The sequence below is a fragment of the Armigeres subalbatus genome, chromosome 3, assembly GCF_024139115.2.
Source record: "Armigeres subalbatus isolate Guangzhou_Male chromosome 3, GZ_Asu_2, whole genome shotgun sequence".
Taxonomy (NCBI): domain Eukaryota; kingdom Metazoa; phylum Arthropoda; class Insecta; order Diptera; family Culicidae; genus Armigeres; species Armigeres subalbatus.
Window position 1 is genome coordinate 195,071,740 of NC_085141.1, and position 26,025 is coordinate 195,097,764.

A 26,025-nucleotide genomic window follows, 5' to 3' on the forward strand; every position below is an offset into this window, starting at 1 on the left:
AGTCATTATCTTTTGCATTCCCAAACTTTTTGAATCTATTATTAATGAAAAATTATTTTCACAACTTAAAAACAGAATTACAAATAAACAGCAAGGCGTTTGATCGCATTGACATTCCATTGTTACTCTTCAAATTGCAAAAAATTGGAATTGAGTCAGGACTCCTTAGATGGCTTGAATCTTACCTCACAGACCGGCAACAAATAATTAAATTTAATAGAAAGAAATCCAATCCCATTCAAGTCACTTCAGGAGTTCCACAAGGCTCCCATCTTGGCCCTCTTTTATTTATATTGTATGTAAATGACATTTCCCTCATTCTCAAAAATATAAAGCTTTTAATTTATGCCGATGACATAAAGTTATTTATGGAAATAAAAAGATAAGGCGACATTATCGTATTCCAGAATGAAATACAGGTGTTTTATACATGGTGCAGAAAAAGCCTATTGCAAATAAATGTAAAGAAATGCAACATAATATCATTCAGCAGAAAAAGAACAATACCAAATATACAAATTGTACTAGGAAACAAAACTGTAGAAAGAAGTGAAAGAGTTAGGGATTTAGGAGTGATTTTAGATTCAAAACTAACTCTTGTTGATCACTATAACACAATCATTCACGAAGCTAATAATATGCTAGACTTTATCAAGCGCTTCTGTTTCAACTTTCAGGATCCCTACACAATCAAAACACTATATATTTCATATGTACGATCCATACTGGAATATTGTAGCATTGTATGGTCGCCTTACTTAACCACACATGAAGAAAGAATAGAATCAGTATAAAAACAATTTGTACTATACCCTCTTCGTAAATTAGGTTGGACGTCATTTCCTCTTCCATCTTATGAATCACGTTGCATGCTTATAAACATACAAACATTGAAACAGCGTCGAGAGTTTGCAACGGTTTCATTTGTTAACGATATGGTATCTCAACGTGTTGACTCAACTGAAATTTTGTCGAGCCAGCAAAATCAAATGGGGTAACGATTCGAACGAACTGCATTCGTTCGAAAGTTTCGTTCGTACGTAAACAAGAATAGGGGTGATAATCTACTATAGCATTACGAAAGAAAAAAAGCATGTATATGTATTTGTACTAGTCTACGTCGGTTGACGAAATAAATAAATAAATAAATAAATAGATACGAAGCCATAATCCCATTATTCCTAAGTGGTGCCATTTTATCATATTTCCAGGAACCGTTTTCATGGAAATGACCATGCCATATCTCTGAGCATTCTTGACGAATTTTGGATCTGCAACCACCATTGATCAGCAAATGAGCTCTAGTATGTGGGAAAGCATAAAACATGATGAAAATAAACGTTATATAAAGTGATAAGCAGAAGAAAATTTGCATTTGTAACATACTCTCGAAAAAACCGAAACATCTCCGGTTTCAGTAAACCGATCAGAGATTTAGAATGAAAACAGATAGCTAGAAGAATTTTTGCGACCGATGGTCCCAATTATAATAAAAATTGGATTATTATATGTAAAGTTATGCTAATATGAAATTGGACAACATTTTGCCTATCTCAACGTTTCTGTCTAACTCCTACACTTGTTCGAGGTTTCTATCAACTACTTCAAGCTATTTCAAGTAGCTTTTATTCATTAATCATAAGTGACTCTTGGCTCGAATTTGGTGAAATTGGATCAACGAGAACTATTGCTCTACCACCACATCATACAAAGTTGACCTGATTATACATGTATTTATTTTTTTCTGCGAGAAAAAAACTTATGTAATCAGCGCTATGACGTTTCGTCAATTTGAAGACAATATCCCAGAAAATGTCACTAAATATTTTATCAACATATTTCGGGTAACAGCTAATTATACATCATAAAGCATAATAATATATTATGAAGAAGAGAGAAGATACAAGCCAGATGCTTTTCTATATTTAATCGACAAGAAGCGCATCCTTAAAGGAGGTCGTAGTTGAGTAAACTGAAGCGAGCACAGCGCTTAATATAGAAATGAGCGGAAAGCTTGATTGGAAATGGGAAATTTATGGACACAGCTTACTCACTAAATTTACTTCCACATTACACGAAACGGCTGCTTCTATACTATCTCCATGCATATTCTGAATAGCCAACGTCGTCCGGCAGTTTCCGTACGGGCTGCAGCAGTTTGGCACTATTTCATGGAAGTTATTTAAGCACAAGCTAACATTATTCAGAGGAAACATGTTGGCCAAGGAAAAATCTGTTCCATGTTCGTCGGTGGACATGAAGCTGCTAACTACGATGAAGGACACGATGTGGATTATGCCTTGATGGAAAGCACGCTTGATGGTAATGTATGGTTTGACAAGTTTGAGCGGAGTTTTCTATTTTTGGAGTTGTTATTTGAACGTATTTTAATGAATACAAAACTACAGTTTAGAAGGACACCGAAACAGAAACATTAAAATATCGTTTGATTAAAATCATGGTACACATCATGCGAAATCGTTAGCTACACTTAAGTTTTGATTAAATCGTTTGTTTCAGTTACAATATATGTACACAATAACGACTATGAAATTTCATTTGACAATCGTTGAATTGAGAAGACAGATTGCACTGCAGGTTCGATGTGGCTCGTGGTGATATTACCCTGTATAACGAAGTGGTTACTGAAATGGTCTTTTTTTTGCGCTTGGTTGGACTTTTTTTTTGTCTCTTGGCCGCCATTACGAGATTATTCTAAATAATGACCCGCTGAGTTGTACGGTTTTGCATTTCTCTAAATGTACAGCGCTAGTGGTATTATTCGCTGCGGGGACCGTTGTTGAGCACGTTTATAGTCATTTTGTGCGGCGGCATTACTTCGGGGAATGTAGAAGCTGCAGCACCACACTCCCGAATGATGTACCGGGTCGAGCCCGAAACGGACATGTGGGTATATGAAACTGAACCACCGCACGCAAGCAAACCACCCTTATTGGGAGCTGTTGGATCAACCCAGGTATACTCATCCCAATCATACAGGAGACATGCAGTGGCATCCCCGTAGAATGGTGCACCAACCAACTGCAATAAACAATGGTGAGCTGTGGCGGGTTTTCCGCTGTTCTTGTCCTTTGCAATATTTTGCACCAGAATGCATTGTTTTCCATTTGTTAAATCCCATTTTTCTCTGCTCGGCTCACATGGAATTGCACTCCCACTGAATTTCCTCTTTTGTTTTTTTTTCGGTTGATTTATCATAACACACTGTCGGGTGGCATCAGGTGAATCGGCTGCAGGTCCGTGCCTCAGGATTTCAATTCGAGATAATTACTGTGCCAACACTGAGAAGCAGTTCATATGTGTATGGCAAGTTCTACGAGTTTAAAGCCTTTGTGAAGATTGTGTTATGAGTGATTACGTTAAAGACACCTGGCATAAAGAACTAAATGCAATTGAGCTAGTCGAATTATGAATATGATGGATCACTATTGATCTTATTTTGTGTATAAGGTGTACAAGTAAACATAATCCGGATGCTTAGAGAGTTTTTCGTAAAATGGCTTATGTGTCCATCACTGGGGGATCTCCCCCTACATTTGCCACCAAGAGCATATATCTCTATTGGCATAAATATTCTATATCCTACCAGGTCACGATTATTACGAGGACTATTGCTTACAGAGTAACATGGTCACTACAAAAGTGACCATGTTACAACAGATTGCTCAGTCTAACCTCCCTTGGAATATTTGACCGAACCATTTCCATCCACGTTTTCGAACATTTATTTTACAATGTTTTGAAAACTCAGAAGCGAATATGTACATTATGTGAAAGATTTTGATTCGAAAAATATATTGGAGGTTACCACTTTTCTTCGATAGGACTCGAACCACGACGTTCATCATCATCTTACTGGCATTACATCCCTTGCTGGGACATTGCCGCCTCGCTGCTTAGTGTTCACTCAGCACTTCCACAGTTATTAACCGCGAGGTTTCTAAGCCAAGTTACCATATTTGCATTCGTATATAATGAGGCTAATACGATGATACTTTTATGTCCAGGGAAGTCGAGACAATTTCCAAACCGAAAATTGCCTAGACCGGCACCGGGAATCGAATCCAGCCACCCTCATCATGGCTTTGCTTCGTAGCCGCACATCTTACCGCTAGACAAAGGAGGGCCCTCAGTAACTTTGATTGAACGACTCTCAGTAACTTTGATTGAACTGAACATTGTTGTTATCGGAAAACACGAATTGTTTTATTGGCTTAGCAGTCTTAATATTGTATCAAACGAACAATAATGTTCTTGTTCCGACGTTTCGGTCCGTATTTGGGACCTTCTTCAGGGATCTAAAATTTATTGTTGTATGTTAATCCAAACAGTTTTACAATTTACAATTATCACAAGTTTTAAAAATATTACTCACAAAGAATTGATCGCTCTTGTCTTAATACTTTTAGCCTGTCGTGTTGTCTGTATCTGTTGTACATTTGGGAATCCTGTCATTTTGTTTTATGTTATTACATGAATTTTGGGTAATTTTTTTTTTGTCTAGCTTTTACTCACTGTGTTATAGTCTCTAACCGGAATGGGATATCGGCTTATCATTGGTTATGCTCTCTAATTTTGTTCACTATATGTTCACTTCTATGTTCACCTTTCTGTTCACTGGTGACTATGTGACTATGTCTATCTCTACTATATTTGTAAACTAGCTCTTATTATTGGGTTATTGTATGTGTTGGATGGGTGGTGTTTTGATTAATATTTGTGTTGTGTTCATTCGTTTGCTTTTTTAGTGTATGCATGATACCAATGTAACTAATACTTAGTCCTTCTGTATCGGTTCGTTTGTTTATGTTATCCGTAGTTAAAATGTGGCATATTTCTAGAATAGGAAGTCTAGTAGATTTTTCACTGGAGTCTAGAATTTTAACACTGTCATAATCAAATGTGTGTCCTGTTGATACTGCATGTTTCATTATTGCGGTCCTTTCTTTCCATTGGTCTAGTTGTATGTTTTTATAGTTGTCATCTTGCATGTTCATTATTCTGTCCAGTTTGTTTTTGTCCGATTTGTGTCCGTATAGTCTAGTCTGTAGCTTGTTGGTGGTTAGACCTACATACATAGCTTCGCACTGTGTGCAGTTAATGCCATAGATGACGTTGCTTCGTTGAAGTTTATCCGTCGTCCCTTTCATGCGTCTGTACATTTTTCCCATCGTGTTGATGTTGTAGTGACATATTTTGATGTTGTCATATTTCCCTGATCGTTGAATGTGTGTTGTTATCTGCGGTGATAGGTTGGCCATGTACGGTATGGATCTGTAGGTGATGTTGTCATCGTCAGTTGTTCTTCCTGTATGTGTTCGTGTAATGCGTCTGTTGTTTATCATCCTATTTATCAGTGATTTGGGGTAGTCATTTGCTAGTAACTCTCTTATGATGGTATGGTTCTTTTGTTGTTGTGTTCTGGTAGTCGATAGTTTGTTTACCCTTTTGTGTGGCATGGATAAAGCTTATTACAATACTTGGATCAATAACGTATGAAACAGTCCGGCCATATGTTCAACCTTGCATACACATACTTGATGCGTTACCATGTAACGCACGCGACAACAACGTAACCGATATTCAGCTCGCGAGAGCGAGCATGGAGCGCTTTCGTATAGCAGCAGTGGTACAGGTAAGACCTATCACCAACTCGAGCGTGCTGGGTGATTCCTCCATTTTGGGGTTAACATTTTGGCGATCCTGCCAGGAGGATATTTTTTTTCCAGTGGAAAATATCGTATCTCTCGTTATTGTTTAAAAAAAGAGGAATCACCCACCGCTCAGGAAAATATACACTTCCATTATACATGAGGTTGGAAATCAAAATTCAAATTACAAAAAAAAATGGCCGACTTGGTAGATTGCGTATAGTGTTACAAGTGAAATACTTAATTTAAGAATGTTTTTATGTGAATACTCACCATTATCGTTGGTGGGGAAAATGAGGGCAGATCGGAGGTGCCGCTGACAATTTGTGTAGGAAGCGGGTGGATATATTGGTTATTGCTTACAAGCCCAAATTTGTCGCAAGTTTTTGCCGGAAGCGGATCGGGATGACCGCGCTTATTCGCGGACCAGAAATGGCCGCAGAGGTTCTTGCCGGAAGCGGATCGGGATGACCGCGCTTATTCGCGGACCAGAAATGGCCGCAGAGGTTCTTGTCGGAAGCGGATCGGGATGACCGCGCTTATTCGCGGACCAGAAATGGCCGCAGAGGTTTTTGTCGGAAGCGGATCGGGATGACCGCGTTAATTTGCGGACCAGAAATGGCCGCAGAGGTTTTTGTCGGAAGCGGATCGGGATGACCGCGCTTATTCGCGAACCAGAAATGGCCGCAGAGGTTTTTGTCGGAAGCGGATCGAGATGACCGCGTTTATTCTAGCCAAAAATGGCCACAAAGGGTTTTGTCCGTAAACGATCAGTTTGTATTAATAAGTTACCAGAAACTGACTACTAGGAATGACTATGTTCACTTGATTTAACAGTAAAGCAAATGGCTTTGGTTGATGGTTTCCAGTCAATAAAATAGGCTTACCTGCGAAAGATATAAACAATTAATTCAGAAACGAGTTTGGTTCATTATGAGTTGAAAAAAAACTATTATTCGTCTCATCAGTTTCAGGTTTAAGCACCCCTCTCGAGCTTTGAAAATGTCAAACGGAGGAAAGTATGTCAGGGCCCCCGAGCCGCACAGCGATTCGGAAGATGCAGATGAATACATCAGTGAGTGGTCGCAAGAAGCAATTAACAATGTCAAGCAAGAACAGCCGGAGGAATGTGACGCTAGTTCCGCGGCCGAGACACTTGGAAGTGATTCCGACGCAGATAATAATGAGAACGAAAGCATCGAACGTAGAGAAGGTCGAGACATGACGCTAGGCGAGAACCAGGATTACATTCTTAGAATGGACAGAATGCAGAGCACATTAAATAAACTGGTACAGGACATGAACACTTATCAAGCCCGTGCTACAGTTGCTCCGATTCACCATGACGACGACCGTAGCTGGAACACTGGAATCGCGACCCCCGGACCGTCGACCAGTTCCGGTAATATTCGTTGGGAGAATATTCAACCATTCCCGAACGATGTCCCGGCAAATCAGATGTGGGAACAATGGAATAAATTCATCGACCGTTTCGAAATCGCTACCTCACTGTCCAATGTAAATGACCAAGCAAAACGATCGCAAATTTTGTTCCTCTCTATGGGAGAAAAGCTGCAAGGGATCGTTAGAGCAGCAAGATTGCGTCCAAGTCTACGTGAAGCTAATTGCTACGGTGTTTTCGTTAAGAACATCGAAAACTACCTACAGTCCATGGTCGACATAACGGCAGAGCATGAGGCATTTTCAAATTTACGCCAAGCACTAGGTGAGCCTACGATTACATTCCATGCAAGGCTTATGGAAAAAGTGCGCCTCTGTCGATATAGCAGCGCCGACGAGGATAGATTTGTCCGAATGCAGCTGTTGAAGGGCATGCGAAACAAAGATTTGGCCAAGACAGCTCGAACCTTCGGATATGAAACAGGTTTCATCGTCCAATCAGCAACACGCGAGGAGGCATTTGAAGCTGAAGCAGGACCATCCAGATCTCCCCAGGTACTCGCAGTGGCAAGACATCGTCAAACAACATACAGTGACAGATTTCCTAGAAAACGTCGTTTCATTCCATCGGATAATAAGCAAGCTAAATATCAGAGAAGAGAAGAGGATACCCCTTATCGTGGGGTAGGACGACGCTCTCGTTGTCCAAAATGTTACCGTTTGTACCATAAGTTTGGAACTTGTCCAGCGAATAACCGCAAGTGCAACGCATGTGGAGACACAGGACACTTTGCCGTAGCATGCCGAACGGGTCGTAGCAAGGATGCCAACCACATTCAAGACCAGAAGGACCATGTTCCAGGATGGACGGACGACGAGAATGAGAAGAAGGTAAATAATGATTAGTTTGAGTTATTCTCTTGTATTTCGTTTCCTTTTTTTTTAACCTTCGGAAAATACAGTACGTTTTTTTTTCCTCATAAACTGTGTTTTCATAAAATTTCCCGTTTCCAGCAAATAAATGCGCTCTCGCTCACTGACGTGCTCATTGATTGTCGAATTGGATCTTCTCACCCGATCAAGTTTCTTATTGATTCTGGTGCAGATGTAAATATCGTTGGCGGTGAGGATTGGGTACAGTTGAAGCGCCAATTCCATGCAGGCAAGGCTGTGTTGAAACCGATCAAATTGTCCACCATCAACGACCTGCGCGCATACGCGTCGAACAAACCTATATTGGTAAAGTGTGCGTTCGAAGCAGAAATCGAAGTTGTTGGCCACAATAAACCTTTGCTCACCACCGAATTTCTGGTTGTAACCGAAGGACGTCGCTCTCTTCTGGGCAGATCGACGGCAAGTGACTTGAGACTGTTGCAGGTTGGCGCAATGGTAAATACATGCGAAGCAGCAAACGAAGCCGAAATGTTTCCGAAGGTACCGGGTGTATTGGTTAAATTCAGCGTGGACGAATCTATACCGCCAGTTAGGAACGCTTATTACAACGTTCCCGCAGCGTACCGAAAGAGCGCACGTGAAAGACTCCAGGACATGGAAAGGCGCGGAATTATAGAGCGTGTCACGACAGCGCCAAATTGGATCAGCGGCATGTCAGCTGTCGCCAAAGGGAAGGATGACTTTCGTCTCGTTGTTAACATGCGTGCGCCCAATCACGCAATTAAACGAGAGTATTTCCGATTACCGTTAATTGAGGAAATGAAAGTCAAGCTTCATGGGGCGAAATATTTTTCTAAACTCGATTTGACAAACGCCTTCTACCACTTGGAGTTGCATAAGGATTCAAGAGACTTGACAACGTTTCTATCGGAGAATGGCATGTTCAGATTCACTCGACTGATGTTCGGAGTGAACTGTGCCCCGGAGATCTTCCAGAGGGAAATGACACGAATTTTGGAAGGCGTGGAAAACATCATCGTATATATCGACGACGTTCTAATATTCGCGGATAGTTTGGGAAAGTTGCGCGAATCAGTTGTTAAAGTATTGAAAATCCTCAGAGCCCACAACCTGACTATCAATTCAGCGAAATGCGAATTCGACAAAACTAAAATTCGCTTTATTGGACACCAACTAGATGAAAACGGCTTCAATATCGACGACACTAAAGTCAGGGACATCCGAAGATTTAGACAACCAAGTACAGCTTCTGAACTGCGCAGCTTTTTGGGATTAGCTTCTTTCGTCAGCCCATACATCAAGGCATTCGCAGACATTGCCAGTCCTTTATGGGCAGCGATTAGTAGCGAGGGCTGGATATGGGGTTTGGAGCAAGAGAATGCTTTTCAAAATTTGAAGGAACAGATTGTGAATTGCACAACATCTCTTGGGTACTTTTCGGAAAAACACAAAACTATTCTTTACACGGATGCCTCTCCGAATGCCCTTGGTGCTGTTCTTGTTCAGCAAGGCAGCGATCATCCACCTCGTATAATAAGTTTTGCTTCAAAGGCCCTAACATCGACCGAAAAAAGATACCCCCAGAATCAACGCGAGGCTCTAGCTACAGTTTGGGCTGTGGAGCATTTCGCGTTTTTCTTGCTCGGAAGACCATTCGTGATTCGCACTGATGCTCAGGGAGTCACGTTTATTCTCAACAGGACACGCGAAAACTCTAAACGTGCTTTAAATCGCGCTGATGGCTGGGCTCTGAGACTTAGCCCCTACAAATTTGATGTTGAGTATGTTTGCGGACGAGAAAACATTGCGGATCCGTCTTCCAGACTATACGAAGGCGAGGACGAACCATTCGCTGAAGACTTGAGCCCCTGGGAAATTGCTGTTTTGGAAGCAAATCAAGCTTTTTTTCTGACGGAAGACGAGATAAAAGAAGCAACTGCGAAAGATCACCATCTACAGGAGGTCGATATTATTATTATCCTTGATTTTAGGTATTCTGATTTCCCATTTATTTTGCAGGTAATTGATGCGTTTGAATCTGGTATTTGGCCAAAGCATTTGAAAAGGTTTGAAGCACTAAGCAATGACCTTGTAGTACGTGAAGGAGTTCTTGCTAAAACTGGTTGTGCTATTATCCCACATAATCTCAGAGAGAAAACACTTGCAGTAGCTCATGCAGGTCACCCATCAAAAGCTAAATTCAAAAGCATATTGAGAGAACGTGTTTGGTGGCCTGGCATGCCCAAGGAAGCCGAAGCATGGGTGGATTCTTGTGCTGTTTGTGCAACAAATGGGAAGCCAGAGAGACCAACCCCGATGGAGCGCGTATTCGCACCACGGAATGTATGGGAGACAGTGGCTGTAGATTTTAACGGGCCTTATTCGAAGTACGGCGGTATATCGATCCTGGTCATAGTAGACTATCGTTCTAGGTATATTACTGCAAAACCAGTCAAATCTACAAGCTTCGAAAATACTAAGAAAGTATTAGAAGCAGTTTTCGAAAAAGAGGGTTTTCCACAGACCATAAAATCTGACAATGGTCCTCCCTTCAATGGTGAAGACTATAGGCAATATTGTGCGGAGCGGGGCATTAATGTTGTATTCTCTACGCCGTTGCATCCTCAACAGAATGGCTTGGCTGAAAGCTGCATGAAATTGGTTAATAAAGCCATGAACGCTGCAGCTTTTAGCGGAAAAGATTATATCGAAGAATTAAACTCTGCCATCCACGCGTACAATGCGGCTGCTCATTCCGTCACAAAATTGCCTCCGGAAGAAGTTTTGACGGGCCGAAAGATAAGACGCGGGCTTCCCTTATTATGTCGCAGTAAGGTAACGATTGATGATGAGTTACTGAACGCCAGAGACCGGTATTCTAAGGTACAGTCAAAGGATCGAGAAGACTACAAACGAGGAGCTCGTCTGTGTCGAGTTAAACCAGGAGATACGGTCGTGGTTGAAAGACAGAATCGCAAGAAGGCGGAGTCTCGTTTTGACCCTCGGAGATATACCGTAAGGGAAGAAAAGAATGGAATGTTGGTTTTGATTGATGAGAATGGACAGATTCTGAAAAGACACGTATCACAAACCAAGAGGGTACAAACCTGGAGAGACACTGATCAGCGCAATGCTACGAGTACTGGAAACGGCAGCATTCAAGTTAAATCGACTGGAGACCCCATTACCGAGTCCAATGGCAAGGATACAAGTGCCGGTATGAACCGACGTTCATCGAGAGGAAAGAAACCTCCAGCATACCTTGACAGCTATGTTTAATCGGCTATGAGCGGAAAATAACCGTCAGGGAAAAGTCTGAAATTAAAATACTTTACTTAGAACAAATTAGCACTTTTACTTTTTGAACTATTCGTACGTATTCCATTCGATGTCTGTGCATTTTTTTCACAGTTGTAAATATACATGTTTTTTTTCTTCTTGCCGAGGGTAGGAAAATGAAAAATAAAACGGAAAAAACTTTTTTTTACATAGGGTAACCGTACCCTTAGTGGAGGTAGCACCAATAGTGGAGGTAGTGGGGTTTTAATGAGATTTATCATATTTATACACTTTACGATGGTTTCAGTTGATGCGTCGTGCTTTAAATATCCTGTTAAATGCAACTTATCTTAAGATTTCGCTTGAAAAACTATTGAAAACAATGATTTTCCTTAACAAAATTGACTTCCTTGCACCTATAGTGGCGCAACTGTACCAATAGTGGCGAGTCTCATAAGAAACCAATGGATAGCACCACTATAGGAACCAAAATTAATTTTTACCGCCACTAAAGGAACAGTGTACCCATAGTGGTGCAAGCAATATTTGGTAAATGTTGATGTTAAATGACATCTATCTCATTTTTGTTAGCAAATTTATTAGTTTATCTATAGATTAAAATATCAAAGCTGTAAATTTCCCATAATTATCAATTTTTAAAAAATATTTTCTTTTGTCGATCTACTAATACCTCCACTATTGGTACCGTTACCCTATTTTTCTGATTGGATGCAGGTGAGATGCGTCGACTGGAATAAGCCTTGCGTAATATTTGCCATAGACATTTCCACGGCATGATTAAAACGAGCTAAAACCACTAAAACAGTCTGGCGTTTCAGCACCAGTCGAACGCCTATGGGTAAACATCGGGTAAACAAAATAATTCAAATGACAAGCTTGTCAAATGTGACACGCATGGAAAAGCCTATTCGGATATAAGCTGCAGAATCCATCCACTTATGTCAAATGTGCGAACACGGAAAGAAGTTACAAAAAGAAATTGCATATATTTTGAAAAGGACTATTCATAAAGTTGTACAAGCAGGGCTTATTCGTTATAAAACGGCTCTTAGTTTTAGGTATCATGGCATATTAGTAAACAATTTTTTTTTAATCGGTCTGAAAATGTTAATTCAGTTGCATCCTTTTCTTTTGGACAGGAGGAGGATGTGTGGCATGGATAAAGCTTATTACAATACTTGGATCAATAACGTATGAAACAGTCCGGCCATATGTTCAACCTTGCATACACATACTTGATGCGTTACCATGTAACGCACGCGACAACAACGTAACCGATATTCAGCTCGCGAGAGCGAGCATGGAGCGCTTTCGTATAGCAGCAGTGGTACAGGTAAGACCTATCACCAACTCGAGCGTGCTGGGTGATTCCTCCATTTTGGGGTTAACACCTTTCTATGAGGTTGTACGCGGCATTTGTTTTTAAATGTGTGGAATGCATGGAATAGAAGTTAAGGAAACGGCCGGATGCGATCGTTTTCTTGTACCAATCCGTAGAGAAAGATTGATCTTCATTCCGTATAACCATCATGTCAAGGTATGCGAGTTTGTGGTCTTGTTCAACTTCCACCGTGAATTGAATTCTTGGGTGGTAGTTGTTAAACGCTTGTAGTACGTCTTGTATTCGTTCTTCTGGTATGCAGAGAAACAGATCGTCCACATACTTTTTGATAACAGGGATGACTATATCCAAGGAAGCTGTTACCTTATCTATTAGAGAGTCTGTGACTATTTCAGCTAACACCGGAGAAAGCGGGCTCCCCATCGCCATTCCTGTGATCTGCTTGTAGTGTTGTTCGCCAAATTTAAAGCAGCTGGATCCGATGCAATATTGTACGATCTCGAGAAATAGATCTAGGTTGATCGCTGTTTTTGTTTTTATTTGCGTCCATTGATCAATGATCGCGGTTCTAACCAGTTCATGCGGTACGTTGGTAAAGAGGGAAACAACATCAAATGAGACCATTACATATCCCGGTGGAATTTTGCTTTCATTGATGTATTGACAGAATTCGAACGAACTTTTGATACTGTACTGGATGGATATCGCTGATTGGATGATGTTTGCTATGAACTTTGAGAGTTGATAGTTGGGTGCAGTCATGGTAGGTACGTCGTATAGTTAGTGGCGTATTTTCGTCGCGACTGTCTCGCACCAGCTTGTGGCAGTTGATCAAATTTCGATCGCAATTGATCTTGCTTGTGATGTACGAAATCACATTTTCGGGAGTTTCATGCGACTGAACATTGTTGTTATCGGAAAACTATTGTTATCGGTATTAAATGGCTTTTATGTTGCTCGGCACACGATAACTGAAAGGCCGTCTGAATTGTAAATTTTAGACATCATCTGCGTTATACTTGCCTATACACAACACGTTTCATAATGGAGTAGGCTAGATGTACCAATTGTGGCTATAGCACCAGTTGTCGCACTAGTGCTTTATATGCCAAATGATCAATCAAATCACCGCAAACCAAGTTCATATCGATAAAAACAAGCAAAGCATAATTGTAAAAATTGATTTTGCCTATTTTTTGACGTCCCTTGCACCAGTTGTCGCACTAGTGGTCCCTATTTGGCGAATCTCATAAGAAAACAATGGGATTTGCCAAATAAGGAACCAAAATTAAGAATAGTGCCACAACTGGTGCATGCGTTCCTATTATGGATTAATCAATTTTGATGATTATAACAAATTTTATTGTGGTTTTCACAGCTGTCCTAAAGAGCAGGAAGTAAAACCTTTCGCTTGATATATAAAGTCCACCCACATGCCTTTTACTGATTTTTTTTTAAAATAGTTGTTTTTATGTATGGCGTTAATTGGTACACCCACCCTAGTACATTCGAATTTTGGTGCGTGGATCAATCCGGTTGGTTCTTCAAATATTTCGAAAACTTGCAAAGGTAGCCCCTTTGCAGGTTTAGGGTCATTTGGACGAATGTCATTTGGGGGAAAGGGTAATTTGGTCGAATGTTGTTTGACTGAATAGTTGAAATATGTTTTCTTATTAAGTAGGTGAAGTGAGATGTTCGCAGTGAGAAGTGTTTAGTAAATAGTGACAAGTAGAAGTGAGAAGTGAAGAGTGAGAAGTAAGAAATAAGATGTTCGAATTAAGTAGTGAGTAGTGAGAAGCAAGAAATGGGTGTTGTGGAGTGATTGATGTTAAGTGAGAAGCGACTAGTGAGAAATACGAAGCGTGTTGTGCAAAATATGAAGCGAGAGTTGAAAATGAAAAATGAACTATGAAAAGGGAAGGGAAGAAGAAAGAAACAAAAAGGAAGAAGGAAGAAGTAAGGAGAAAAAAGAAAGAAGGGAGAAGGAAAAAGGAAAAAGGAAAAAGAAAAAAAAGAGTAAGGAAGCAGGAAGTAGGAAAAAGAAAAAATGAAAAGGAAAGAAGGTAGAAGGATGAAGGAAGACGAAAGAAGAAAGACGGAAATAGGAAGTAGGAAGAAAGAAAAAAGAAAGGAGGAAGACCCAAGAAGAAAGAGAAAACAAGGATGAAGAAAAGAGGAAGTAGGAAGAAGGAAGAAGAAAGATGATAGAAAGAAGACGGAAGAAGGAAGAACAATGAAGTAAGAAAGATGAAATAAGAAAAAAGGTAGTGATGAACGTAATATTTATTTAAAAAATGACTTTTAACAAAAAAATGGAAATCTCGCTGAACTTTTCAAAAGGACCTAAGTAACATTTTTTTCATGAATTAATTTGAGTACTGCAATCGAAAGCTTTCATATGTTTTGGTTGATTGCGCTATTCAAATTAATTCATGAAAAAAATGTTACTTAGGTCCTTTTGAAAAGTTAATCAAGAAATCCTGTAGGTTGTAATTCGGCGTATACGTCACTTTTTTAGATTACGGAAGTCTGGGATGAAGTTCAAGAGTAGTCCCTACATAATTGTAAGAAAATAAAATATTGGTTTTTCTGTGGCCACTATTTTGCACGTAAGAGTATTTTAAAGCACACATGGACACATATACGTTTCGTTTTCATGGACGGTATTTGTAGGATGTCATCGATGGGAGGATCTTCCAATGTTCAGATATCGTCTATAACCACTATTTATCATACATACCATTCGTGAGAAAACCATGCAACTGAACATACGGCGATCGTTGACCTGGAGCAATAAACTCGCTTGTTAAACGAATTGAAGAAAATTCGTAAAATTCGAAAATAGTGTTCAAGCAAGTTCATAAGAATATTATCGGAAAACTGGTTCGATTTGGAGTGCCAAAGAGCGAAAATCGATTTTCTCATCTCTCCACTGACCAGTGGAGAGATATCAGTTTCCATGCTGATACTCTTCCCTACCTATTTAACATGGAAGTTTGGCAGAAGAAATTCAAGATATTATCGTCTCCAAAATGTCCTTCCACTCGCTTTAAAATCCACATAAAAATAAGAATTTTAATGCCCGCTGTATCGCAACGGATCCATCAAATCTAATCGCCTCTAATTCTTTCGTGAAAATGTACGTCTAAAGTAGGAAGGTGATATTCCAGCTACCTAATACATGCACTCATTCAATAAATTAAAAACAAAAATGCTTATTGAAGTCGAAGTATTGAAGAAGAAGAACACAAGAAATTTGATCAAAAACAGGTGTTTAGGGAACTGTTTTATTCTCCATCTCAAGTTATTGTTTATTGTTTATTGTTTATTGTTTATTGTTTATTGTTTATTGTTTATTGTTTATTGTTTATTGTTTATTGTTTATTGTTTATTGTTTATTGTTTATTGTTTATTGTTTATTGTTTATTGTTTATTGTTTATTGTTTATTGTTTATTGTTTATTGTTTATTGTTTATTGTTTATTGTTTATTGTTTATTGTTTATTGTTTATTGTTTATTGTTTATTGTTTATTGTTTATTGTTTTATTGTTTATTGTTTATTGTTTATTGTTTATTGTTTATTGTTTATTGTTTATTGTTTATTGTTTATTGTTTATTGTTTATTGTTTATTGTTTATTGTTTATTGTTTATTGTTTATTGTTTATTGTTTATTGTTTATTGTTTATTGTTTATTGTTTATTGTTTATTGTTTATTGTTTATTGTTTATTGTTTATTGTTTATTGTTTATTGTTTATTGTTTATTGTTTATTGTTTATTGTTTATTGTTTATTGTTTATTGTTTATTGTTTATTGTTTATTGTGAAGTATTTCAACACAAAAAAAGCATACGGTGATGGGGTTGATTTATTGATATTTTTTGGTGCACAATGTTATTATTCAACAAAAATTATCAATAAATCAACCCCATATTGAGTAACGGTGATTAAACCAATTAAGTAAAAAGTTGTTGTCAAAAACAAACAAAGATAATAAATTCATCTCATCTTGAAACAAAGGAATGAAGTACCTTTTTCGTCGGTTCTTTTAGGTCACTTGCGTGCTCATTGCAGAACAAAATGAGTGACCCTAAAAAATATGCGATTTCAGGAAAATCAAAGAAAATAGAGTTTCACATAAGTACATAATTACTTATTGCTATTGTGAGCAAAGCGTAGGATTGCCAATCCGGAGATGACGAGTTCGATTCTCGGTCCGGCCTAGGATGTCTTCGGGTGGGAAACATTCTGGACTCTCTGGTCCCTGAGCATTATTTATCCATTGTATTTACCACACAAGATACATACTCATGCAATGACGGGCATAGAAAGCTTTCAAATAATAAGGGAGGAAATGCTAATAAATACTAAGTTGAAAAGCAGGCCAAGTTCCAATTGGAATGTAGAGCCATAGAAGAATAAGAAGAAACAAAAGAAGAAAAAGAATAAGAAGAAAAAGAAGAAGATACGTTAATCGTCAAACATGAATTCAATTTAAACTTAAATAATTCGTTTTAATTGATTTTAAATCAATAGGGGTATTCATGTAGGGTGGTATTTTTACCAAAGCGTATTTGCTAAGTATTTACCACTGTTTTCATGTGAATGTACCGTGTAGTGTATGTGGTATATTGATGTGTAAATCAAAGGTTGTCAAAATTATCGTCTTTATGTTTTTGTTTTTTTCAGTCAACATGCCGAAGTGTAGCGAGAAAAGAAAATTAATCACATATCTTGAACAGGCGGTCATTGACGATTTATTCCAGCTAGAATTATTTGAGGATGAAGACGGTTTGTATGAAAGTGTTAAAAACATATCGATAAATGAAAATCATTTTTTGACTTACAGATCAGCGAGAGAGAGAAGATGACATAATCGATGAATTTATGTTTTCAACAACAATCGCCGAGCATTTTCGTTATGCTGTCCCATTTATAATTGGATCTGTTCCAAAATCTCGACATTTTGCTGCCAATGTCTTGCCAAATTTAGATGAAACTCGTTTTAGGGAACTTATTCGTGTTAATTGGATTAATTTCAAAATTATCGTTCGTCTGATTGAGCATGACGTGGTTTTCAACACTTCACGAGCGTACAAGCAATTTCCAGTGGACATTCAATTAATGATTGTTCTTTATCGATTGGGTTCCTATGGTGAAGGTGCATCCGTAGGGAAAATAGCGGCTTTCTTTGGCATTGGTGATGGCGGCACAGTTCAGATCATTACTGATCGGGTTTTCAAAGCCATACTTAACCTTAAAACAAGATATTTATGTTGGCCTGAAGCTTCCGAACGACGTGAATTAGTTGCAAAAACCTTCCACGAGCTACCTCATTGTATTGGATATGTTGACGGTACTGAAATTAAGCTCGCTGAGAAGCCTTTTGATGACCCAGAGGCATATTTTTCACGTAAACATATATATTCTTTGAAAGTACAAGCAGTTTGTGACTACCAAAAAAAAATTCGACATATGGTGCTTGGTTATCCTGGGAGCGTGCACGATAGTAGAATTTTCAACAACTGCGAACTATCAACAAAACCTTCGGAATATTTCTCAGGAGCTGAATGGCTTGCGGGTGATAGTGCCTATAAGTTAACAACAACCGTTATCACACCCTACAGAATCAATGCTACAGAGAGGACTACTGAAGACAGGAACCAGTTCAACAAAACTTTAAGCAAATATCGCATTCGCATCGAACATTGCTTTGGATTGATGAAGGAAAGGTTCAATAGTTTGAAAGAACTAAAAATTTCAGCCAAAAATGATGAGAGCATCAAGCAAGCATGTCGTTGGATTTTAGTTTGTGCTATTATTCAAAACATTTTGATAGAGTCAGGTGAGGAAGAGGATAACTTTGAACCACCAGAAGCTGCACACGACAACGCGGAACAGGAAGGGGAAGTGAACGTTACGAGCACACCCAACGAAGGAGAACTTAAACGCCGAGCTTTGTTGGAAATAATCAAAGAACTGCAGGAAAAGTAATCGTTTATTGTGATTTATTGTTTAATCATTTGTCTTAGTTCAAGAGTTAAGCAATTAAACATGATTATTTGATTTCAAATCAAGTTCGTACTTCTTAATCCTTTCCATACACTCCACGTCCAATTTCATCCTGATTACTGCAAGTCTTTCTTCCTTGTCCAATTCCAATTTTCTTATTTCCATCTGTTGTTGCAATTCAATTTTTTTCAGCTCAATGTCATTTTCCATCTGCACTTTAGCCAACTGTAGTCTTTCCTCTTCCAATTGCATCTGCTTATTCCATTTTGTTTCTTCGAACTTCAGCTTTTTCTCTTGTATGTCCACCAAAAGAGAAATGGATCCAGAATTAGATGTTGCTTTATTCCTCTTCAAAGGCTGCTTTTTTAACTGGTTCTTGAATGCCATAAAATTCATTCCGCTGGTACTCGGCTGTGCAGTCGGATCCGGTACATCATCACAATCTTGCTCAACCACTTGCTCTTCAATTACCTCTTCGATGCAGGTAACTTCTTGATTAGTTTCTTCGAATTGGTCCACAACATCCGTTTCATTGATGCATTCTTCATAGTTGCTGCTTGATGTGTCAATCACAACTACCGGGTTGACACTTTTCCGCTGACCGAAAATTTGCTCCAGAATCTGCCAGTGAGGGCATATTTTATGAATATACTCCGACACACTCGATTCATTACCCTCCGCCAGAAGGCCAGCTCCAGTCTGACCTCTCCACGATTCTGCTTTCAGATATGACGTCTTTAAATTACGCATTTTACTCTTCATCAACGTCCAGCTCAGAGCTTGAATGGATGGTACCTTCTCAGCAATCTTCTTATAGAAGTATTGGGCAGTAGGTTTCTGTAGAACGATATGAAAACATAACTTAATCCGCCAACAGCGACCAGCTCTATTATACCAACCTCAAACGCCTCCGGGTTATGTTTGACTTCCTCCATAACAGTTCCTAAAAATTCGGTTGTTTCGGCTTCGGTCCATCTGTGGGTCGGATTCAACCGCTGACGCTTTCTTTTGTCACTTATCTAAAAAATGAAATTCGCAGTTTAAACTACAGTTAAAGCGAAAATAAAGGAAGTATTAATACCTCAGCCATGACTGGAAAGTAAAGCAGTAACTGAAGAATGTTATAAGACAACAGTTGACAGTTTGTTGACCAGCACTTTTAGAATATGTAAACATGAGGGGGCTGGCGGCAACTGTCATGATCTTCAAGTGAAATGCGCACGGTAGCCGTACAGCGAAATCGGCAGCGAAATCTGAGTACGACGAAATTTATTTCAAAAAAGTCTAAATGGTGAAAAAAATCCCAATAATTTCCCAATAACCCTGTTCGCATAGCAAGATTACTTTTAATAAATATCGGATATTTTTTCATAGATGTTTTCTTGATCTTGCTGGGTAACACCAGCCATTCTTATGATAGAGTGATTTTAAACTTAGAACTGCCACTTTTAAATTTAATTCGGTTTTAAGGTTCCCCCAAACACACGCGACGCGACAGTCGCGACGCGATTCTATCGCTTGGCGACAGCGATTCTGTCGCCGTTGGTATGGAAGCGTAAATAGAACATTGCCTGCAGCGACCCAACGATAGAATCGTGGCGACTAGTTGTCGCCGTCGCGGCGATGAAATCGCTCAGGTCTGGGGGAGCCTTTAACTAGCGAATCGCACCGGAGCCTTAGTGGGGTAAGAAGAACAGCATCAAGGCAGGTATCGTTCAAATGCCATGCACAGCTCAAAGCCCATCCGCAAAGGAACTAGTCCATGTTTATGTTTTTTTTTCGTATTTAGCACAACCAAATTACCACCACGATTGTTTTAGCATTTTCATTTATTATCTGTAAAAAGTCACATTGAACCTCTTGGACGTGGTATTCTAGATAGACGTAAACGAATACACATCAAAATCGAGGTGTATTGACATCCAACCTCGTAAGTCTGATATTCCTTGAAAGAAATACCAGGTTGTAATTATTTGGGTAAATATATCAGCAATACAAGAAATACACTAAATACCAAGCCCTACGTGAATACCCCTAATATATTTCGATTTACCCATAGCCAGAGGCGCGCGCATCGTGTTGGACATTTCGTGTTGGACATTTTAAATGATATTTTTTTTAAGATAACATTCTAGCTGTTACGTCCGTTTGTCTGTGGCTACAGATTACTCAATATGAGCTTGATTGTACTGGTTGATACTAGTACAAAGAATCAGTTTATATTTTTCGGTAAAATCCCTTAAAATCGTATTAATTTGTTTTTAAATGCTAATACTAATGATGAATCGTTGCTCTGTAATTTAGGATAAGGAAAACATCTATCATCGTATGCAATCTACGGCACGCTATTCTATGTCCCCACATTTCGTGTGCAAAGTGCAATTTCACAGTTCCTAACTAGTGCTCAAGAGAATCCAAAGTGGTCCACGAAAACTCCCTTTCGTTTTCGAGCACGAGTTCGCATCTGCGGATTCAATATCACAGCTGAGAAACTCTTGTGCAAAAGAATATGACGATTATTTGGGGGTTCTCGCTCAGCTACGAAAACAAAGGCAAACGAATGCAACAACGAATTGAATTAACATCCTAAAAACTTGATTGAGGGCGTGGAGACTGAGCGGACAACGAAAAGGCCATCGGGACAATCAAATGGACAATGCCACGAAGTTTTCATAATATTATGGAAATAAATTTGAATATATTATCTATGAAATGCATTTGAATGTTTGAGCTGGAAGCAAATCAGCCGGAACGGTTTTAGCTCACATGTTAGCAAATATATTCCACTGGTTTCTACTTCTGGATGATATTTCACTGTTGGCCACGTTCTTTAAGATTGTTTCACACAATAAACTCATGTCTAGAAACACCCAATTAACACAACGATTCACGCCAATATGTATAGATATTTACAACATAAAGCTCGGTGGTTAAGAATAGCACATTTGTATCTGGCGTACTTAACACATTAAGAACAAAACTCGTTCTGATTACAAAAGTCGTATTAGTCGAATTAGTCATAGCATGAATCGACTTCTTTAATTTATATATACAACAAGGGCTCAGTGTAAGCGTGATGAATTTTCTATTTATTTCATGTGGTTTCATGGCATAATTTTTCAGGCCATTTTTACTGCGGCCGTTTGGCGGCGTACAAATTTTGCGGATGTACAGGAATGGTGGTAACATGTGGCCGTGTTAATAATTTTATATTTTATTCGGTGTTAATTTTTTTTTCTCACCAATCTGAGCATTCGAATAATTTTTGCTATCGTATTTATGTTCCACCTACGATAGAGTTCGTCCTTGTTATCATCAGTGTTTCAAATAACAAATGGAGGAAGATTAGATCACGTGTATAAGAAAGTACATAGCACTATGGGTTAATTAAAAACTCAAATAAAATCACATAATACTGCCTTTCTCACGTTTAGCCAAGACACCAACATTTTTGGCTTGATACGTTATTTTCTCCATAACATTTGCCCGCAATAGTGATTAACAAGATGTCGAATACAATTTATTGTGAGAAAATCGGTCAAGTATTATTATATGAAAAATTTGGGTAATATTTTTCATCTTTTGTGTACGCAAACATACTCACGGACAGACAGACATTTTCTTAGTTCATCTAGCTGAGTTGATTGATGTACAACATTATGGGTCTCCAAGCATTCAAAAAAGTTAAATTTGTAGTGAAATATATTCCTTTCGGTAAAACGTTGTTATACAAGAAAGGCAAAACGCTCATCCTTATAAACAGTGCTACATGCTTTAAAGCATTTCAAGAATAGTACGAAGCGTGTGCCTGTGTTCAGCGTTGTCAAGAAAAAACACATATATTTTTTAGACTGAGCCAGGTTTTAAATCTCTGATATATTTATTCTAATGTTCTATCTGAATTATCGTACATTCATAGCTATATTATCAACCCACATGGAAACGCTCTTTTATTTGTCCAGTATAAACCACAGCTCATGGAACATAGCTTCTATATCGGTATGCAATCGATATGTCAATAGAGATTTCAGAGCCAATAATGGTCAAAAGTGAAGCCAGATTGATGCTTTCATTTTAGAACTACAAGCTACGAATGAGTGATTGAATCCGTTTCTCCCTTTAGCCTCATTCGAAAAAGTTTTCCACAAAATGTCCATACGATAAAAGATACGTGCTCCGCACCGACAAGCCAGAGTAAACCAAAAGTATCCTAATTCTATCCCAAACCACCTTTCAACTTCGTCGTTAGTTATGGTTCCCTCCTGTTGGCATTTAGAAGTTTTGTCTTCGGGTGAAGATGGAGGATAAGGTAGATTTTATTTCCTTTTGCACTTGCACACTACAGGATGGCAAGAGACCGAAAGTCACGATTTCTGCTCCTCATTAGGAATGCATGAAACTGTAGATAGATGTATAGTTTTTATAGCACTAGGGAGAAGTACTATTTCGGCAGCAGGCAATTGCACTACAACAAATCCCTCTATGCTTTTATCAGCTGCATTGCAAAATCTTGAGTAAGCAAACAGAATTTTAGTGAGAATACATTGCTCTCGTCGATTTTCAAGAAAGCGTCAGGAATATGTCATCACCCTATACAAAACAGCTAAGTCATATATAGCAGAGAACAAGTTTTCTCATTCGAAAATGATCGTCAGTGATCGCATTATTTTGTAAAAGAAATACATTGTACCATAAATTTATCATCTGAGCAACCATGCTGAAAAAATAGAATAATCCACCTAGCGTCGATTATGCCTTTCTCGTGCATCATAAAATGTATTGAAACCATTGGAAAGGTCAAAAAAACTCTTTAGGGCAATAGATCGCATTTTTCTATAATTTTTGATGTTTTTACATTAATTAATATGCACGCGAGATGGATCTGTATAGGTCTCAGCCGAGCAGTTGTGAAGCAGAAACCAAAAAAAAAAAATTCATATGCATTGCCACCATCCCTGTTTTTTTCGTTTTTTTCTAATAGGGAGGCGGGTTTCTTGGGAAAAAACAATGATTTTTTAATAATTTCGAAATGCAATGTCCGATCGGGAAAGTTTGTAATAGCAAACAATAGGACCGCATTTTCCGTCGAATGCAACTTGTTGCAAGTAAATCGGATAATGCTAAATTCTAAGAAGTCTGTCTACAAAATTTGTAAAAATACACACATACAGACATCACCGCAGTTCGTTGTGCTAAGTCGAATGGGTCTCCGGGCCTCCTACCAAAAGTTCTTTTTTAATAATCCTATAGCCTTTCGGTATAACTTTATTGTACGAGAAAAGCAAAAAATATCATTCCATCTAGCAATGTTAATGCAATAGAAATATAATGAGTATAGCTCTCGAAGAAGAGACTTTTGTACTATTCAATTTAATTCCACCACATTATTGTAATCTTTGAAGATACGTATTTCAGTCTTAACTTTAAAGCCGTCTTCAGTGTCTCATCATGAACTTGAAAGTCGAGTCAAGTACGAGACACTGAGGACGACTTTACAGTATGGGTCGAGATACGTATCTGTAATAATTACAACGTGGTTTAATTAAATGGAATAGTACTAAACTCGTTTTATGACAGGTGAAGACATTCTACTAAAAGAGCGACAGTCAGACAGAGTGTCAAGTAAAAAAACAATTCTTACTATATGATCTTCGTAAATTAGGTTGGATGTCATGTTCTCTTCCATCTTATGAAGCACATTGCATGCCAGTAAAAATACAAACATTGAAAGAGCACAGAGATTTTGCAACGAATTTGTTAACCATATAGCTTCGCAACGTTGACTTAACTGAAATTTGATCGTAATTGAATTATCACATATCTCTTGCCTACTTCGACATAGGACTAGACCTGTGCGCCGCCGCGCCACGCCGCCGCCGCCGACACTTATTGACGTACGCCGACGCCGATCAAGGTGTCGGCGGCGCGCCATACGCCGGTTGGCTCGACGCCGCCGAATTTCGTATTTCACGCAAATCACAGTATGCAGATCGTTTGCATCTGCCGATGTTAATTAAATAGATGTTATACCTTTAGCAGATTTGTTTGCTTCTATCTCTGTCACTTTTACCCGCATTGGCGTGTTAAATGTTAGATCATCCAAGATCTTATTGGCTACAGAAAGCAATAATGGTAACTTGGCTTCTGAAGCTGGAACACGATGGGGCATGTGACCCACCAAATTGAACGTTTCCTTCACCATCCTTGTACTTAAATAGCCAGAATTGCTCTAAACATAACGGTTTCGATTTATTCTGATAAACAATTCCCAAAGAAATTGCTTGGTTTTCCTGAAGTAATTTCTGAAGGTAGTCCTGGAGGAAGTTCTGAGTCTTGCAGAATTTCGGAATTTATCTCCGTCTGGAAGATTTTCTGAAGGAATCCCTGGAGAAAATTCAGAAGGAATTCTTGGAGGAATGTCCAAAGAAATTCTTTAAGAAATTTAAGCATGTCGGTAATTCCTTTAGAGGTTCCTTTGAAAATTGTTCATTGCCAGAATTAATTATAGGAGAGTTTTTTTTAAGTATCTCCAGAAAAATTTGTTTCATTTGTGGGGATTTTTTGAAGGAATTCCTGGATAAATTTCCGATCGAATTCCTGACGGAATTTTTGAAGGTATACTGAAATGAGTTTCTTGATGACTTACTGAATAAATTTCCTAAAGAATTATTAAAGGTATTCACGAAAAAAAATATGTAGAAATTTTTGAAGGAGCTCCTGCTGTAAGTTTCCAAGGAATTCTTGAGAATATTCGAATATCCGCAATCTCAGGCGTGGTAGCGGGTCACTTTTTAGTGACTTGGTCATTTTTTGGCAAGTCACTAAAAAGTCTTTTTTTTTCGAGCTCAAATCACTAAAGTCACTATTTTCAACTATTTTGGAACTTTTGGCTAATTTTAATTTTGGCCAATTCCTAGAGTTCATGGCGGAAATTGAATGACGGATCGGAAAAAATGACCGCTAAGTGGCTTTTGGTCCGAAAGTTGCTCTTAACTTCTTCGTGACTTAATATTCGCTTTGAAACTTGGCCAACCGTTTAACTTGGTGCTCTTATGCGATTTTAGACAATAATTTATTGAAAGAGTTTCATGTCATAGTTTATAAACTATAAGTGATGCAAACAGAATGCGCACAGGGATTTGTTGATTTTATAAGTTTTTTCAAAAACTATTAAATTTCATTTCGTATCAATTGAACTGTTTACGTTCAGATTAATATTTTCAATTTTAGATATACTTTCCAGTGTTTCGAGGAAACCGAAAGTGAGCAAGGGGTTGGTCGAAAGGTCAATAATGCATTCCTTAAGCAAACATGCATGCTTTCCATTTTTTGTAACAAATAAATATAACAATTTTGTAACATAAAATGAATCGAAATATTAAAAT

General features: G+C 38.5%; 3 protein-coding genes across 6 annotated transcripts in view; 1 reads left to right on the plus strand and 2 right to left on the minus strand.

Moving 5' to 3' along the window:
- LOC134224407 (TWiK family of potassium channels protein 7) overlaps positions 1-26,025 on the minus strand; it is a 333,804-nt gene that overhangs the window by 21,542 nt on the left and 286,237 nt on the right. The gene's annotated exons all lie outside the window — the stretch shown is intronic.
- On the plus strand, positions 17,321-18,622 carry LOC134221172 (putative nuclease HARBI1). The gene is made up of 2 exons (XM_062700364.1): positions 17,321-17,419; positions 17,478-18,622. The coding sequence occupies exons 1-2, from the start codon at positions 17,323-17,325 to the stop codon at positions 18,620-18,622; spliced, it is 1,242 nt and encodes a 413-aa protein (XP_062556348.1). The 5' UTR covers positions 17,321-17,322.
- LOC134221173 (uncharacterized) lies at positions 18,677-19,797 on the minus strand. Its single transcript, XM_062700366.1, has 3 exons — positions 19,722-19,797; positions 19,540-19,659; positions 18,677-19,477 (listed from the first exon to the last, which is right to left on the minus strand). Exons 1-3 carry the CDS (start codon positions 19,728-19,730, stop codon positions 18,677-18,679), a joined length of 930 nt encoding a protein of 309 aa, XP_062556350.1. The 5' UTR covers positions 19,731-19,797.

Excerpts from the sequence above, each read along its gene's own strand:
- LOC134221173 (XM_062700366.1), bottom strand. Across the intron at positions 19,478-19,539 it reads ATAACCCGGAGGCGTTTGAG|AAACCTACTGCCCAATACTT; the intron begins GTTGGTATAATA and ends ATCGTTCTACAG.
- LOC134221172 (XM_062700364.1), top strand. The coding sequence starts at position 17,323 with ATGCCGAAGTGTAGCGAGAAAAGAAAATTAATCACATATCTTGAACAG. Across the intron at positions 17,420-17,477 it reads ATTATTTGAGGATGAAGACG|ATCAGCGAGAGAGAGAAGAT; the intron begins GTTTGTATGAAA and ends TTTGACTTACAG.